This window comes from Chelonoidis abingdonii, chromosome 5 (genome assembly GCF_003597395.2).
Source record: "Chelonoidis abingdonii isolate Lonesome George chromosome 5, CheloAbing_2.0, whole genome shotgun sequence".
Classification (NCBI taxonomy): Eukaryota; Metazoa; Chordata; order Testudines; family Testudinidae; genus Chelonoidis; species Chelonoidis abingdonii.
This window is the reverse complement of record NC_133773.1, coordinates 132,875,218-132,892,323: the sequence shown is the minus strand read 5'-3', so window position 1 is coordinate 132,892,323 and position 17,106 is coordinate 132,875,218. Positions and strand designations below refer to the sequence as shown.

General features: G+C 39.6%; 1 protein-coding gene across 7 annotated transcripts in view; it reads left to right on the top strand.

Annotated features, from left to right (window-relative positions):
- The first annotated feature begins 14,213 nt into the window (after positions 1 to 14,213).
- Positions 14,214 to 17,106, top strand: part of KRCC1 (lysine rich coiled-coil 1) — a 28,145-nt gene continuing 25,252 nt past the window's right edge. For all 7 annotated transcript variants that reach the window (XR_012656003.1, XR_012656001.1, XR_012656002.1 and 4 more), the window contains exon 1: positions 14,214 to 14,316. Coding sequence is in view for 1 of the 7 variants with exons in the window: in XM_032776867.2 (XP_032632758.2) it covers positions 14,230 to 14,316 (87 nt within the window). In the remaining 6 variants the exon portion in view is untranslated. The remainder of the gene's footprint in view (positions 14,317 to 17,106) is intronic.

Sequence of the window (17,106 nt, the reverse complement as noted above, 5' to 3'; positions counted from 1 at the left end):
CAAGGAAGTAAATGATTGTTTATTTCAAGCAGTCATAACAGGATATTTGCTTACTAAGTAGAAAAGAACAAAGATGTTTATTTTACAACTTAAGAATGTTATTTTCAGACAGCGGAAAAGTAAAAGCAAATTGAAATGATAAAAGTATGTTGTTAGCCTTTTAAAGAAGTGCCGATGATATTTGGGCCCAATACTGTACTTGGTATTACAATCAGGTAGAAAATATCTTTTTTTTTTCTTTTAACTGATCATTTTGAAAAATTAAGACACTTCTTATGCAGGTTCCCCCAAAAAGTGTTATTTGGTCTGCTGGCTGACTGTCTGCCATTAACTAGTGTACCTCATTGACAGCTTTGGACCCAGTGCTGCTGTATGTACAAGAGCTACTGCTCCCAAGAATGATTGGTTTATTTGAGTATGTATCTGTTCAAGTACAATTGGGTTTCTCCTCTTCATCTGAATTTGTTTCTCACATAATAATTTGTTTGTGATACCACACTTAGCTGTTGTTAAAAATTATACTACCCCAAACTAAGGATAATGGGTTCAAGTGGGAAATAATGTATCGTTGCTTGCTGTAGAAATGGGCTTTCTATAAAGATAAAATAAATATTAGGAGATGAATTGTTATTTAAAGACTTTCATAGTGAATGTCTTTTAATAAAGAACAATGCTTAGAATTTTGGCATACAAATAAATTACATTTATTCTGGTCTTTAATATGGTAAAGCATAAGAATAACATCAATAAATATAGTAGATCTTTCATATAGTCATATTTTTTTAAATCCAAGCTCATCTGCGATATGGATGTGCGGTTACCTTTATAAGGATCAGAGAACAATCACTGATGTAAGCATAGCTAAAGTGTTTGGGAAGTCTTTTTTTGCTGTAAAAGGAATCTTCAAAAAGCTTCCAAAATGCTATAGTAATAAATTAAGTTAATAATTTTTCAGCATCTCTGTAATGATTATCAAAGCATAAGATTTGGCTCAGAGTAAGTTTAGAATGTGAATATTTTGTGTCCCACTCCTGGGTTTAGATTATTAAACTTCTCTCTCTGAGTTGGGCTCAGAAGGTAAGATCCTAAATGCAAATAAAGGGAAACAGTAGAATCCAAGGTAATATAGACAAGTTCTGCACCAGAGAGCAGATGAGCACTGAATTAGGGGATGGAGTTTTGTCCAATAGATACAAAGAGAATGACTGTCTTTCAAGATTACAGTCCTTGGGAAGCGGTATTACGAAGAGTGTGTGTCATTTTTTCCCCTATTGCTCAATTCTTTTCTTTGCAAACTCCACCCTTGTAAATTTGCTTAATGGTCCCTCAGCTGCCGTTCACTATCAATTATCCCTAACTCTGCATCAAGTAAAAACTTTATTGACTTTGTACCTTCTGTCCTGGGAATATCCCTTTGCTAGCAAAAATTCAAGACTATTTTAATTGATTAAGAGATGTCTCATGTACAAATGATGACCACACTGTCAGATTTATTGGCATGAAATATAGCAGATTGTAGCCATCCTCATTGTTAATATGGCCTGTGGGACTATAAGTCCCATCATGCAATGCTCCAGTTTGATACAAGCAGAGGCCACTTGAATCAACAAGAAGTAGCCTATGCTGGAACTTTTAAACTCAGTGGGCCGCATATCTAAAACAGGGAAATATGTCCAGCACTGCTCATACGCTTAGCACCTAAATATAGTATAAATTTAGATAAAAAATTAGTTGCTGTTCAAAAAGCTTTGCCCAAAATAAAGGTAACTTACCCAAGGTGACAAGCTTGTCGTGGATCTGAGACTAGAACCAAGTTGTCCTGATGAAAGTCCGGTGCTTTAACCACAGGCCAATTGTTTCTCCTTTTTAAATACAACTGAGTTCTGGTTTACTTTACCCTATTATGCCCTCTTTTGCATAGGTATTGCATATCGTATAGTACATCACACTCTGATGTGAAATGTCTTGCTTTTATCCTGTTGTCACTAATGCACAGAACAGCATTAACACACCAAAATTTATATTTAAACACTATCTACTACCTTATACTGATGTTTATATAAACATTTAGTAATCCATTATTAATACAATTAGTAGTCGTCGTAGTAATTTGGATGGTGTGATTGGTGATGGGATCTGGAGCATTTCACCTCCAGATCATAGTTCAAAACACGGTCAGAATGGACAAAAATCTCTTCAGTTGAGGACTGTTCAGAGGTCTGTGTGAAATGAGTTATGGTCCACATTTATTCTGGTCTCAGTACCAGGAGTTTACATTGTAACAGGCACTGTTTGTTAGCATTCTCAACAAGTGCTTAAAAGTTTTCAAAATATAAACTGACCATAGAATATATGCTTCAAAGCAACATACTTTACAGCTGGCCCAAATAAGGTCCAGTTAAACTCACTTCACTGCAGACTTTGCCTTTGGACCAAACCCTGCTGTGCTTTCTATGGGTTCTCCTTATTAATGTATTGATGCATTTTTCAGAGTAATAAATAACTGACTTAGATGCCAAAATTCTGAGCCTGGGAATATATATTAATTGAGCCATGGCAGCACTGTGTTTCTCTGGAGTCATCACAGCACGATTGTTGTATGTCAGCCTTTAAGAGCCCTTCCTTGTGATTAGCGTTAACATGTCCATATCTGCCATTATTACACTATCGGTGCAAGTCTTTTCCCATAACTGGGCATAAGAGGGAAAGGTGTTGTCGTTGTCTGTGGGTGTTTTGGCCAAATACAATAACCTGAACCCTGGGTGAAAAGAAATCATTTTGAGACCTGATTCACATGGATGCCTGGTAAACGTCAATAAACAGGATGTAAAAGGGCAGTAAATATTTCTGGTAAATAGGCAGTGGCTATAGTTATATCTACATTAGAAGCACAGCAATGTGTGTATTCAGGAACATAGTTGTACATAAATGGCATGCAGGGCATGATGCCGAAGGCAGTGATCAATCAAGTAGTGCTGAGGTTCAGGATAGTATGTATTATGGGGTGTGATAGTGTGATTAAATGGTCCTCATTCAAGAGTTCTCATACTTTTTCATAGCGTGGAGCACAGTCACATCTTAATATGCCTTGAGACCATTAACTCTCTCGTTCCCTGTCACCTAAACCACACCTTCTCCCATTTGCAATTGCACACCATCACTGTGGCAAGTACAGCAACTAATTATATGCATAAGTAATATTACAGAAATATTAAGTGTAATAAGTGTAACTTTAGTTGCTTTAATATCATGTAGCACCTGGAAACTATGGAGGAAGTTTAGTAATGTGCAGATAGCCCGTTCTCTGGGGCCCATTGCCAAGTGGTCACTGTTGGAGGACAGATGTTCTGTTCCTTCCATTCTCCTATGGTTCTGTTTCTCTGCTGGACCCATTTGCAGAGGGCTTTATTAATGTATCTGTTCTGTGAATTCTTCCAGAATAACAGGGAAATACAGAGCAGACTTTCAGTAATAGTGAATTGTAACAAGCTGGCTTGATCCTGTGGTCCTGGATTGCTTGACTTCACTGCCTTACTCTTTGGTTTTTTGGGGGTGCTTTTCCCCTCCTCTTTCCACTCTCTGGAACAGCTTTCTTACCTTTCTGCCTCTTCTGACTCCATCTCTAGATTCATCTCTTTTCTCTGCTTTCGGACCCCAACCCTCTGTAATAACTTATTTGGGGAACTTGGGGTTTGAATTTATAACATTTGATTAGTTTCACCTGTTCTTCTGAAATGCACAAATATCCACGATTAGTCTTTACATAATTGAACTAACACTTGGATTTTTTTTTCTTCCTGTGTGTGAATTGCAGGTCGTTTTGACACAGCTGTTTTCATTTTGATATATAAAACAATACCAGTAAGCACCCATCTAATGCTTTAGATCTCCTTATGATTAATGCAAAAGCAGTCACTAGGTAGGTTTGAGCAGTCTGTCTAAATCTGTTTGAATATAGCGAGAGAATCAAAACTCTCAATTATTCCCTCATTTCTCCCACCAGTCACCGCCTCCAGCAAAACAGGTGGATTCTGTAATTACTGCCCAATTGAAGTCATCTATATCAACCAAAGAGGTATGGCATGGATAAGAGCAGGGAAAGCTTCCTTCCCGCTGCTGTTCTGGGCTCTGAAACACAGCAAGGTGGGTGGGTCTCAGAGCCTAGGCTCCAATGCAAGCCCAAATGTCTACAATGCTATTTTTACCCGTGTAGCACAAGGCCAAATCAGTTGACCCAGATTCTGAATCTCGCTGCCCGTGGGAATGTAGACCTACAGTTACCTTATGCAGTCCTGTGTTCTGTAACTGTCACCTTTCTCCTCATACCCCTTCCATTGTGTTGTACACCCATGCATTGTGTTTTAAACAGGAGAAAGGACTGTTTCTTATGTTTGTACAGCACCCTGCACAAAGAGGCTGCAATCCTGATTGGTGTCACTAGGACTGCAAATCATACACTGGATTGTTAATTCTGCCTTCATATGGACACATACATTGATGCAGTCAAAACTTTTTCTCAGCCATTAGCCAAAGAGGCTCATCTAAACATCTTTTTTTAAAGTCCCTAAATACGGTCATTCTAACTTGGCACTCCAGATCCTGTGACTTCTAGTGGCAATGGTAACTGATCTTACCAGCTGTAACTGCAGTGTCAGAAGATGATTGTTCAGCTACCTATTCGGGAGTTACAGTGAAGTTATGCAGATATACTTCTGATTCATTTGTGAAGGGGCATTATTGGAGATAGGCTGAGTTCTGTAGTGGCCAAATATAGTAAGCCCTAAAGTCACAGGCAAGAATTATTGCTTTGTCTCCTCCTTAGAATATCACTAAGATCAGAACAAAATCAATGCTCTGTATTTCCCATGGATATTGAGGATACATTGGGTAATGACCGTGACAATCTCCAAATCTCCTCATTAAATATCATATATAAACACATGGAGTGAAATTCCAGCCCCATTGAAATCAGTGGCAAAATTCCCATTGATTTCAACAGGGTCAGGATATCACCCTGGGATAGGAAGATGATGATTGGAACAAACTTACCCTTCTTTACTTTGCTCCCCACTCTCTTACTCCCAATATTGCTGTTCATTAATATTTTCCACTTCTATAGCACTTTCTTTGTGAGCATCTCAGTAGACTTTACAAAATGCTGAGTCTCACGGACCCTGTTTGAGGGATAGGTGAGTAAACATTACAATCTCCATTTTACAGATGGTGAAACAGAGACAGAAACTTAAATGACCTATCCAAGGTCACATAACAAGTCAGTAACAGAGCAGATAGGAAGTGCCATGCCAGATCAGGCCAACTGTCTGGCTAGCTCAGTGTCCTGCTTCTAACAATGGCGAGTGCTTCAGAGGAATGTGTAAGAAACTTTATATTGGACCATTATGGAATTACCTATCCAGAGGGGAAGTTTCTTTATAACCCCAGGCAGCTACTGATTGACTTTTGCCCAAAAGCAGGAAGGTTTATATCCCTCCAACCCGTTGTTTTCATCCTATCTAATGTAAGTTTGGATGTTCTCATTATCAATATAAATGTCCAATAAATGAGGACCAATCGCTTTGTGGGGAACAATCATTTGTCTGTTTTGTGAGGGAGAATTGTCTTTCAATGACAATGTTAGTTCAGAGCGATTTGAGCCCATGCCCTGGAATGCTTCACAAAGTTTTTGTGGTCATGGACAAAATATTGAGTTTAAAATGGCAATCATGCAGGGCTGCCGCTTTGAATTCAGTATCTCTGTAATGTTTCTCCTTAATGGTGCTGTCTGATGCAAAGTGTTTTTTAAAGTGTATTTAGTTGTCATAAAAGGTGCTGTCTTGGAGACAGAAGCCCTCTGTGTACTCTCCACAGAAGAGGTTCAGTATAGGCAGTGGCAAGGCATGGTTCTCGTCAGTAGCATTCTTGAGAGATTGCTATAAGGAGATGATGGTAAATTCATTCTCCAGCGCATTCAGTTCTGGCCATTTCTGCTGGGAATGCCAAAAGGAATGACAATGCACTGGTTTTGTGATGTGCACACTTGCCCAATAAGAACTGAACTAAGATTGCATAGGCCACCCTGAAGAGCCTTAATGATGTACTGGCTGGATTAGATTTCAGTGGAGCTGCTTCCACTCCTGAATTTTGGTCTGCATGTTTTTATTGCGTGATCATGTTACACATTGGATAGTGGGAGCATACTACTGGGCAAATATTTTGATTAAAAATCTGTGTTGACACAAAGATAAAATATATTTCATATGCTTAAAGCCAAAACTTTCAGATTTAGGTTCCTAAAGTTCAGCACCAGGAAATGGCTCAATTTTTTTCAGACATGCTCAGCATCTACAGCTCTGACTTCAGTAGGAGCTGCAGATGCTCAGTACCTTTGAAAATCAGGCTGCTTAAGGCCTTGTCTGGTTTAGGAAAAGTGGGTATGGTTATGTTGGGCTTAGCTAACTCATTTCCTAATATAGATGCATGTTAATGCCTTTGGCTCAATTTCAGCAGGTCAGGTTACTAAGCTAAAAGTGTCACTGTGCAATTACAGTGGGTATGGGGGGAGGGGAGAGGCAGCTGAGTTTGTCAGGCTTAGCAAGCTCATAGCTGCTAAGTCGGACCTAGACTTAACCTTTTCTCTCTAGACAAAGCTTATTTAGGGGCCAATCTTTAGCCAACTAGGTTAAAAAAAATCATTGGCCTAATTCTACAAAACAATCAGACTGTTCAGCTATCTAGCAAAATTAGCATGACAGTTTGCCAGGCTAGTTTGAAAACCTGCTCACCTAGATTTACCATATAGATAATATTTTTAAAAATCCCACTACAATTACTTGCAACTTTGCATGCTATATATCCCCCTTTCCTCTTGTTTTGTTTTTAAATTCCTGACTTTTTGCCATGTGTCATATATCAGAAGTTTGCAGGGGGATGATGACTAATGCTACTCAGTTTCTTGTAACAGAATGCAAAATGCTGATCGTGGGAATATGACAAATGGAAAGTCACGTGCATGGGAAAGAATCATTTGCACTACCTGTTCTAAATTAGCTATGACTAGTCAAAAACAAGAACTATTTGTCATTGTGGGCAACTCAATATAAATCTCTGCTCACTGTGCAGCAGCAGTCAAAAACGTAAAGAGTAAACGGATGTTGCCAGTTCTTATGATTGTATCAGAAGACTCATGATACTAAGTGTCTCTCCAAAAGTCTTGCCTCCTTGTCATTTTATTAGTTGAAAATCTCAACTTCCATTTGAAAAAAAAAAAGTTTCTAGCCATCATGGTGTGAAGAATATGAACCCTAAAGACTCAAAAACCCAAAAATCCTGAATTTATTATTTGTTTAAAATCTCATGATACTTACATCAGTCTCATATTTTTATTATTTAAGCTCAACTCTTTTTTTTGGACACTTGGGGTTGGCAATACTACAAATGTTAAGATGTGCAAATAACAGAATAGAAAATAATACAGAGAACATTATGCCACTATATTAATGTATTCTCACCTGGATTCTGCTTACCCTATTAGAGAAAAGATAGAGCTAAAATAGAAGAGGGAGGAGATGTCTGGAGAGAAAAGACAAAATTGATCAAAAGTATGGAAACTTTTAAGGAGAGATTGGAAAGATAGGAACTACTAAGAAAGGAGGGATCTAAGATGTAACATGATAGAGGTATAGAAAATAAAAAATGGTATCTTCTGGGTGTATCACGTCCTACTATTTATTCTTTTGCATAATACAAGAACAGGGGGACACTCACTGAAAATGAAAGGCAACATTTAAAACTGGTAAGTTTTTTTTCTTTTTTTAATGCAAGCCACAGTTAACCTGAAGAAGTCATTACCACAAGATATCATTGAGGACAAGAGCATAGCAGGATTCAGAAAAGGATTAGAAATGTTCTAAGAGAAAACATAGGAATTACAATGCCAGATTAGACCAGTGGTTTCTCTAATCCAATATTTATTTCTGACAATGCCCTGTACTAGCTACATTAGAGGAAGATGCAAGAAACTGCAATGAGCAGTTGTGGTATAACCTACCCATAGAGAAAGCTTCTTAATCTTCATTGGCTTATGGGGGTTTTTTGTCCAGAAACATGCAAACCTTCAGGCTTCAGGGATAAACACGTGACTGACAGCTAGAAAAAAATCTTCTATTGCAGGTTATTTTATTATTGGCCATTACAATGTTTCCAGCACCTTCCTGTGAAATATCTGGTTTTGGCCACTGTGAGAGACAGGACACCAGAATAGATGGACCACTCATCTGATCTGCAAAAAGAACAAGGAGTCCTTGTGGTACCTTAGAGACTAACAAATTTATTTGGGCGTAAGCTTTCGTGAGCTAGAACTCACTTCATCAGATGCATGGAGTGGAAAATACAGGAGCAGGTATAAATACATGAAAAAATGAGAGTTGTCCTACCAAGTGTGAGGTCAGTCTAATGAGAAAATTTAATTAACAGTAGGATACCAAGAGAAGAAGAATAACTTTTGTAGTGGTAATGAGAGTGGCCCATTTCAAACAGTTGACAAGAAGATGTGAGTAACAGTAGGGGAAAATTAGTATGGAGGAAATTAGGTTTAGGTTTTGTAATGATCCAACCACTCCCAGTCTTTATTCAGGCCTAATTTGATGGTGTCTAGTTTGCAAATTAATTCAAGTTTTACTGTTAATTGAATTGTCTCGTTAGACTGACCTCACTCTTGATAAGGCAACTCTCATCTTTTCGTGTATTTATACCTGCTCTTGTATTTTCCACTCCATGCATCTGATGAAGTGGGTTCTAGCCCACGAAAGCTTAAGCCCAAATACATTTGTTAGTCTCTAAGGTGCCACAAGGACTCCTCGTTTTTGCTGATACAGACTGACACAGCTACCCCTCTGTAGTCTGATCTGGTGTGGCAATTCCTATGTCCTAGTTATTTTTAACTTGAAACAATATCTGAGTTTAATGAAGAGGGGAAGCTGACTAGGCCTAGTCTGTGTCCTTTTGGAAGTTTGACTCAGTTTGACACTGCAACAAAATAAAACTGAGTAGGATTAGTCAGTTTCCCTTTGCAACATTTTAATAGCAATGTGAAATTAACAACACGTAATAGCACATCATTGCTTGTGTGCATACAGCTGAGTGGTAGGGTGACTAGCAAGAAGCATCAGCAAATTGTATTGACCCCCAACCCGCTCTGAAAGGGAAATGAACTAGATCGATTTATAGCCCTCTTCCACCTTTAATTTTTGTTGTTCTTATCTGCGAGATAAGGACTGCAAAGGGACCTGTCTCAGTGCTGACTTTGATTTGCAGCACTCCATTCATTCTCTGATTTTTTTTTTTTTTAAAAAGTACATGTGTTTTACGAATGTCATTTATAGTGTAACACTTCTTGGCAATCACCAGAGGGAAATGTTCATCTGCTGTTCCCCAGAGTGCTTATAATGTAAAGTTAAAGTTGGTTGACACAGAGAGTAGCCAGCCAGCAGGTGTTAGCTGTTTGCCAGCACTAGAAGAGGAAAGAACACAGTGTACCTGATACACAGTTACTTTTCTCAGGTGACCCTTAGGTTATGTCTACGCTACAGCAGCACAGCTATAGTCTTTCCATCGATGTAGATAATCCATCCTTGTGACAGAAGATAGCTAAGCTGATGGAAGAATTCTTCTGTCAACCTAACTGTGTCTATACCATGACTTAGGCCGACTTAACTACATTGCACAAGGGGATGAATTTTTCACACCCTTGAATGACGTAGCTAGATCAACCTAAATTTTAGGTGCCAACCGGGCTTCCATGTGACTATTTTTAGGACTGAGAAGCTTAAAAATCACACACTTCTGTGTTTAGCTGAAAAGCGCAATCTAGGAATAAGCAGAGCCATAGAAATTATAAATGGAAAAATACCAATAGTTCAAACTCCAATTTCTTGAAACATGACTATGAGACAGTCTTTTGCACATTAAAAAAATCAAACCTTACTGATCCCCAGTCTTTGATAAGGGTGCCTGTCATCTTGTGCTCCCAGAAGGATGGAGAGAGAGAAGCCATTTTAGTGTCATGTAATAATGTCCATTAATTTTGTGCAGCACTTAGATACCATGACCGTAGGCACTACCATAAAAATCAAAGAGATATATTGAGTCTGATGTACTCGTTCAGACTTTTACAAGATAGCTGAATTGCTTATAAACTCTGGATTGAAGTTTAGAAATCAAGCAGAAGTCCTACATTTATATTTTGACTTTTTTATCCCACTGAAATCAATTGGAGCTGCTGAGCACCCAGCTCTCTTAGAAAAACAAGCCATTTATTCTTGGATGTGGGAACTTCAGCATTCATTTTTGAAAACTTTGATTACAGTATTTTTTAGGTGCTCTTACTATTCTAATGATAGCACATAGAGTCAGACTTTTTTATGTAGTCAGTATGCTTTGAAATGATAGAAGAATCTAGAATAAGAGAACCTATGATAACAAAATTCTGTTTTTACACAGACCCCACCTCAAATTGCATTGACAAGAAATAAAAAATGCCCACTGTAAACCAACATCTGTGCAGTTCAGGCAATGCACAGTTCAAGTACTGTGGTTAAGATTTTCAAGGCAGCCCGGGGGATTTAAATTTTCTATTAAAACTTGTGGAAGATTTGTGTCCCAATCCCTTGCACTCTCTTGAGAATCTAAACACATGTCTTTAAGAAGTGACTGCATATTAATAGTACTTCTTGTTGGACTAGAAGCTTAGGAGACCTGCTATTCCTTATAAAACCAAATCTCAAATCAGTATTTTCTTTTTGTAGGTGTACAATAGCAAAACATAACTTTATGGCATCCAGTTAATTGTTTCACCTCTGTTCTGTGAAACCACCAAATCCATATTCCCTGCTGCTAACACAACATTTCTTTTCCTTTCGCACTCCATGTCGGGATAGGTGTGCTATAGAAATATTTGACAGCACATTTTTGCATACCTTTTTTCTCTGCTAAGAAATCTGTGCAACGTGGATCTACAGTCATGACACCATATTTGCCATTAATGTTCTTAAGTGGGTCTTGAAAGATTGTCCAGGTTTCCCTGTTCAAAACAAGAAATATTGCAAACATTTTCCAACGGCAAATAAGGCAGCCATTGCCCATGGAAATATTATCATGTGTATTCCCTTACATTCCAATTCAGTTTTTTAAAAAAGAGTTCTCCATATATATTTCCCCAGTGTAGACGTCCCTTTACTGTTCAATGCTCTTGCTAATTACGCAGGATAAGGGGCCTTCCTTTAGGCAAACTGATCCAGTTTTGTTGAAAGTTTGTAACTTTCAGAGACTTAGGTAGGCTTGTATTAAAGCACAGAGCTGAGAATCATGAAATCTTGGCTCTCTTCCCAGCTCTGAGTTGGACTTCTTGTGTGGCTTGGAGCAAGTCATTTTACTCTCTCCATTTGACAGGGATGAGACTAAATACATCATGAATCTCCGAGTGTTTTACAGTGGATAGTGCTAGAGAAATGAAAAACATGATTAGAATTAAGCATCTGGCCAATGTAACTCATGAAAAGTGTTTGAAAATAAAGTTTATATTTGGAAATAATATTTTTGAGCCAATGACTGGTGCTAGACATCTTGCTGAAAAGCCGCATTTGTCACATAGTCATTCTGGGAACCCAACCCAAGGATGTCAAAGTCCTTGCCCATGAATTGCAGTTACAGATCAACCAGTAGTTGTGTGCAAGTCAGGGCTGTACATGTGCGTAGATACAATAATAAAGATTTGTGCGTCGGCAAATCCCCACTTTGTACGAATGCGTCAAGACTTTGTGGTAGAAGCTTTTCTTTGGATTGTTAAACTGATATAAAAGCAACATGCAAAGTGGTTTTATAGTCCCATGTTTCAGGCTTCTATTCTGTAGGAGCCACAAATTGGTGTCCCTTTTCAGGGAGATGACTGCAGCTGTGTCAGTTCATTCCTGTGTTGTACTGCTTGTACTTAAATGCATGCTTGATTAAGTGAAGTGTTTGAATATGTCTAAAACCACTCTTTTATAACAGGGGTATTTTGTATGCACAGATAAGCTGATGACTGTTCTCCCTAGCATTAGCAGAGGGAATATCATTCAGAGCAATAAAACATTCATAGCCAGGGGATCTTAAACTTTCATAGTGTGGACCACCACCTAACAGAGAGCATCTCATAGACCTGACACCTCCCGTAGCATTTGTGGTCATACAGACCATCTGGCTACCCACATGGTCTTTTTCATCCCCTGTGCTCCTAGACACCTGGTACATTCTTTTCTCATGCTCCCCCGGATGTTCCTTTCCTGTTGCTGTATGGCAGCTGCAGTTCCACTGGTGACTCCAATCCCCAAGGGCTGTTTCCACCTACTGCCTTTATGAGAGCACCCCTTAATGGAGACATTAAAACTTGCTCTTGTTCTTTGCTTCAGTCTTTTCACTGGGATCTTCAAGGCCCTGCCAATTCAGTGCCTGGTTGTGTTTCCTCCGCTCTTCTTCCCAAACATCCCTCCTAACTGCACTTGTTATATCCACTTCCATGCTCCCCTTTAAGGGCTTGTTGACACAAGAAGGGTTTAAACAGAGGTGTGAATTTGAGCCCATTTATTTAAACCAATGCACACCCTTATGTATGGACACTCTTACTTCATTTTAAGAGTAGCTTTTTTTGGTTTAGTTTAAGAATTTATCTACACTTGAAAATTAATTTGGATTAAGTGTGAATTTCAAGACAGTCAACCTTGAATTAAGCTAAATGGGAATAAGATTCTCTGGAAGAAGAGTGTCCACACATGGAACAGCTTCTGTGCTTTAAATTCACACCAGACCTGATCCAAATTTACTTTCAAGTGTAGGCCACCTCAAGTCAACGAGGGTTAAACTAAACCAGAACAAACCACTCGTAAACTGAAAAAAAGTATTCACAGAGGGGTTTGCCCCAGTTTAACTAAATCAGTTTAAAAACCAATTTAAGGTAAACTAGTGCAACTTTTCTTGACAAGGCCTCACTGCTTTCCTCTTTTCATGTGTCTAGCCACTTCCTCATCGTCCTTCAAATCTCCTTCAAAATGCACTTCTTTTGCCAAGCCTTCCCACACTGAAATTCATCCCTGTGCAGAGGGCTAGCAAAGGACCTTTGTACTACTTCAGTCCTATTTAAGGGCCTGTTCCCATCCCTTTCCTTTCAGACTGTTTCCAATCCATCTGAACTGGACTCTAAGCCCTCAGGGCAGAATCTTTGCTGTCTCTTTATTTTTATAAAGTCCAGGCACACTTCTGGTTTTCTATAACTAATACCTTGAAAGTCCACTAGAGCCGCAGTTTTGTGGGTGAGATGGTTTAGGTAGCTTTGCAATAGTCCTTTGAAAACATAACCAGGCTCTATGTGATTTCTTGCTTTAATATATCATAGTTCAGTGAATGGACCTTTGTTTCATCATCTTGCATTGGATGTAAATATGTGAACATCAACAGCCCCTGATATGTCTTATCTTATTGCCCTTATATAAATTCATGGTACGCCCACATCTTGAATACCGCAGACAGGTGTGGTTCTCTCATCTCAAAAAAGATATACTGTCATTAGAAAACGTTCAGAGAAGGGCAACTAAAATGATTAGGGGTTTGGAATGGGTCCCATATGAGGAGGGATTAAAAAGGCTAGGATTTTTCAGCTTGGAAAAGAGGAGACAAAGGAGGGATATGATAGAGGTATATAAAATCATGAGTGGTGTGGAGAAAGTGTTGTTCCCATAATATAAGAACTAGGGGCCAGCAAACGAAATGAATGGGCAGCAGGTTTAAAACAAATAAAAGGAAGTTCTTCACGCAGCGCACAGTCAACCTGTGGAACTCCTTGCCTGAGGAGGTTGTGAAGGCTAGGACTATAACAGAGTTTAAAAGAGAACTAGATAAGTACATTAATGGCTATTAGCCAGGATCAGTAAGGAATGGTGTCCCTAGCCTCTGTTTGTCAGAGGGTGGAGATGGATGGCAGGAGAGAGATTACTTGATCATTACTTGTTAGGTTCGCTCCCTCTGGGACACCTGGCATTGGTCACTGTTGGTAGACAGGATACTGGGCTGGATGGACCTTTGGTCTGACCCAATATGGCTGTTCTTATGTATCTTAACTAAGAAATGAAAATCTTTCTCGTTCTGGTTACTGACTGATCCTCTTTTTAACCTTTGATTTTAGGTGGTATATTGGATGAGGCGATGAGGAAAGATCTTTTCACAGACACCTTCTGTAAAGTGTGTGGGGCTGTGCTGCAGTTTGAGTCACAAAGAATTTCACATTATGAGGTAAGCCATAAGCATATGTCAGTATCCTCCTACATAATCATAGAATATCAGGGTTGAAAGGGATCTCAGGAGGTCATCTAGTCCAACCCCTTGCTCAAAGTAGGGCCAATCCCCAGACAAATTTTTGCCCCAGATCCCTAAATGGCCCCCTCAAGGAGTGAACTCACAACTCTGGGTTTAGGAGGCCAATGCTCAAATCACTGAGCTATTCCCCCCTGCCCCATGCTACTTATATTTTTTCAATAACAATTGCATTGCATATGGGTCACTTATGGCTTTTTGTGGTGAGTTATCCAAGACTCATCATCATGGTTGGATGGTGACCAGAGTTGCGTACTGTGACTAGCAGGCTCAGTTACAGTTAATGCAGCTGAAGGCCTGTACACATGTTCTAAGTAGATCACATAGGACATAGTGAACTATAAATCATGCGGAAGGCTTTTAGTCTTGGAACTAATAAATATCTTGGGTGAATACTTTATATGTCATAAAGTGTACTTTGCCTTTACATGGGATCCTGTGTCTGTACAGAGGTTCCGAGGCACTAGCATTTCTTCCAGTTTCAGCCAAAGCAATACTATCTCTTCATTCTCAATCTTCACAAGTTAAAGAAGTTCAGAATGTCTACTGCCTTGGTAGTTCTTTATTGTTATCTATAGTAGAAACTGAAGACTTGCTCCAGCAAGGTGCCGAGTGCCCTTAACTTTTGTTCTCTTCTGTTGGAGTCAAAGACACTCAGCACCTCATAGGGATCAGGCTTCAGCATGAGTTTTTCTCTTTTGGGATATGTCTTCACTGGGGGGAGAAAAAAAAAAGTGTGTTAGCTCAGGTTAGCTAACTTGGGTTAAAATAGCAATGAAGACATGGCAAGTCAGCTTTTCACTTGGGTTAGCAACTCAACTTAAAGCCTTTAGGGGAGCTTGAGGTTGAACTTGAGCTGCTAAACTGAGTTAAAAACAGAGTTGCTGTGTCTTCGCTGCTATTTTAACCCAGATAGTTAACCTGAGCTAAGAACACATCATTGTTTTGGTTTTTTGCAGTGCAGACATACTCTTTGTTGAATCTGACCTCAGCTGAGGATGCAGATAGTATCCTAATGACTTCACCATTACAGAGGGAAAGGCTGTTTTCCATACTAATAGTGTTTTCTGAGTCAGTGTTTTAGCCAGCCTTGAACTTGTGTGTAGCAACATCTCGTTCTCTTTGGTGGCATTGTATGGGCAACCTGGGATTGCCCCTCTGAAGCCATGGCATCCATTCGGATAGTATCAGCTCAGAGCAGGCAAATGACATGTTGCCCAGCAGGTGACTGCCATATCCTGGAACCTATGTGAATCTGTGTTTTACCAGCATAGGGTGTAGTGTGAGATGGCAGCTCAGAATTAGCGGTAAATATGTCCAATGGCCTGTGATGGGATGTTTCATGGGGTGGGATCTGAGTTACTACAGAGAATTCTTTCCTGGGTCTCTGGCTGGTGAGTCTTGCCCACATGCTCAGGGTTTAGCTGATCGCCATATTTGGGGTTGGAAAGGAATTTTCCTCCAGGGCAGATTGGCAGAGGCCCTGGGGGGTTTTCGCCTTCCTCTGCAGCATGGGGCATGGGTCACTTGCTGAAAGATTCTCTGCACCTTGAAGTCTTTAAACCATGATTTGAGGACTTCAATGGCTCAGACATAGGTTTGATACAGGAGTGGGTGGGTGAGATTCTGTGGCCTGCATTGTGCAGGAGGTCAGACTAGATGATCATAATGGTCCCTTCTGACCTTAAAGTCTATAGATTCTAATAATGACTTGAAAAACGGAACCTGAAAGAAAATGTAGATGCCTTCCTATTGTGCAGGCATAAATAAAAAAACAATGGCGCGTTGTGGTTAAGCACAAGAGTGGGAAGCAGTGAGAGGGGCCTGGTTCTTGTCTCAGTGGCAATAGACTTTCTCTGAATCTTGTGTAATGTTTCTTAGGGCTCGTGCGCCAAGCCAGTCCTGTCACCCATCTGTTATAGTGAGGATGAAGAGATGCTTCGTTTCACTAAGGTGAGGGATTAACTCATACTGTCAAAGATTGGCTTTTAGATCCTTGAATGAAAAGCCCCTATAAAAAGTAGCTAGCAGTATGTAGCATTATTGATTAACTTAATTCTGTCGCTGGAAAGATAATGGACAAACTAATTAAGCAATCAATTTGCGGGGCGGCACAGAAAAAAAAAGGTGATAAGTAAAAGTCAGTCATGGATTTGTCATGGGGGTAGGGGGGGGAAATAAATCATGTCAACACCAACCTGATAGGCGTTGTCTGACAGGGTAACGAACCTTAGTGGGTAGAGGGGAAGGTCGGTATGATGTGGTCATATATCGCCTCTGACTTTACTAAAGCTTGGACTACTGTCTCATCATGACTTTGATAAACAAACAAACTAGGGAAAGGCAATCTGAGGAGCAACTATATATAGGTAGGAATGGCAAAACTGGTTGGAAACGCAACTATACCAGATAAAGAGTAGTTATCAGTGGCATCACAGTCATGGGCTGGAATGGCATAACGAGTGGGGTTTCCGCAGGGATCAGAGTTCTGGGTCCAGTCTGTTGCAGTATCTTGCCATCAATGATTTATGATAATTGGCATGGACATACCCAAAAGGCTGGGAAGATGGTTGCAAGTGATTTGGAGGATAGAATTTACAATGTAAAATGATCTGGACAAACTGGCAAGAAATGGTAACTGGAGAAATGGTCTGAAGTAAATAGGATGAAATTCAATAAGGACAAATGCAAAGTACTCCACTTAGGAAG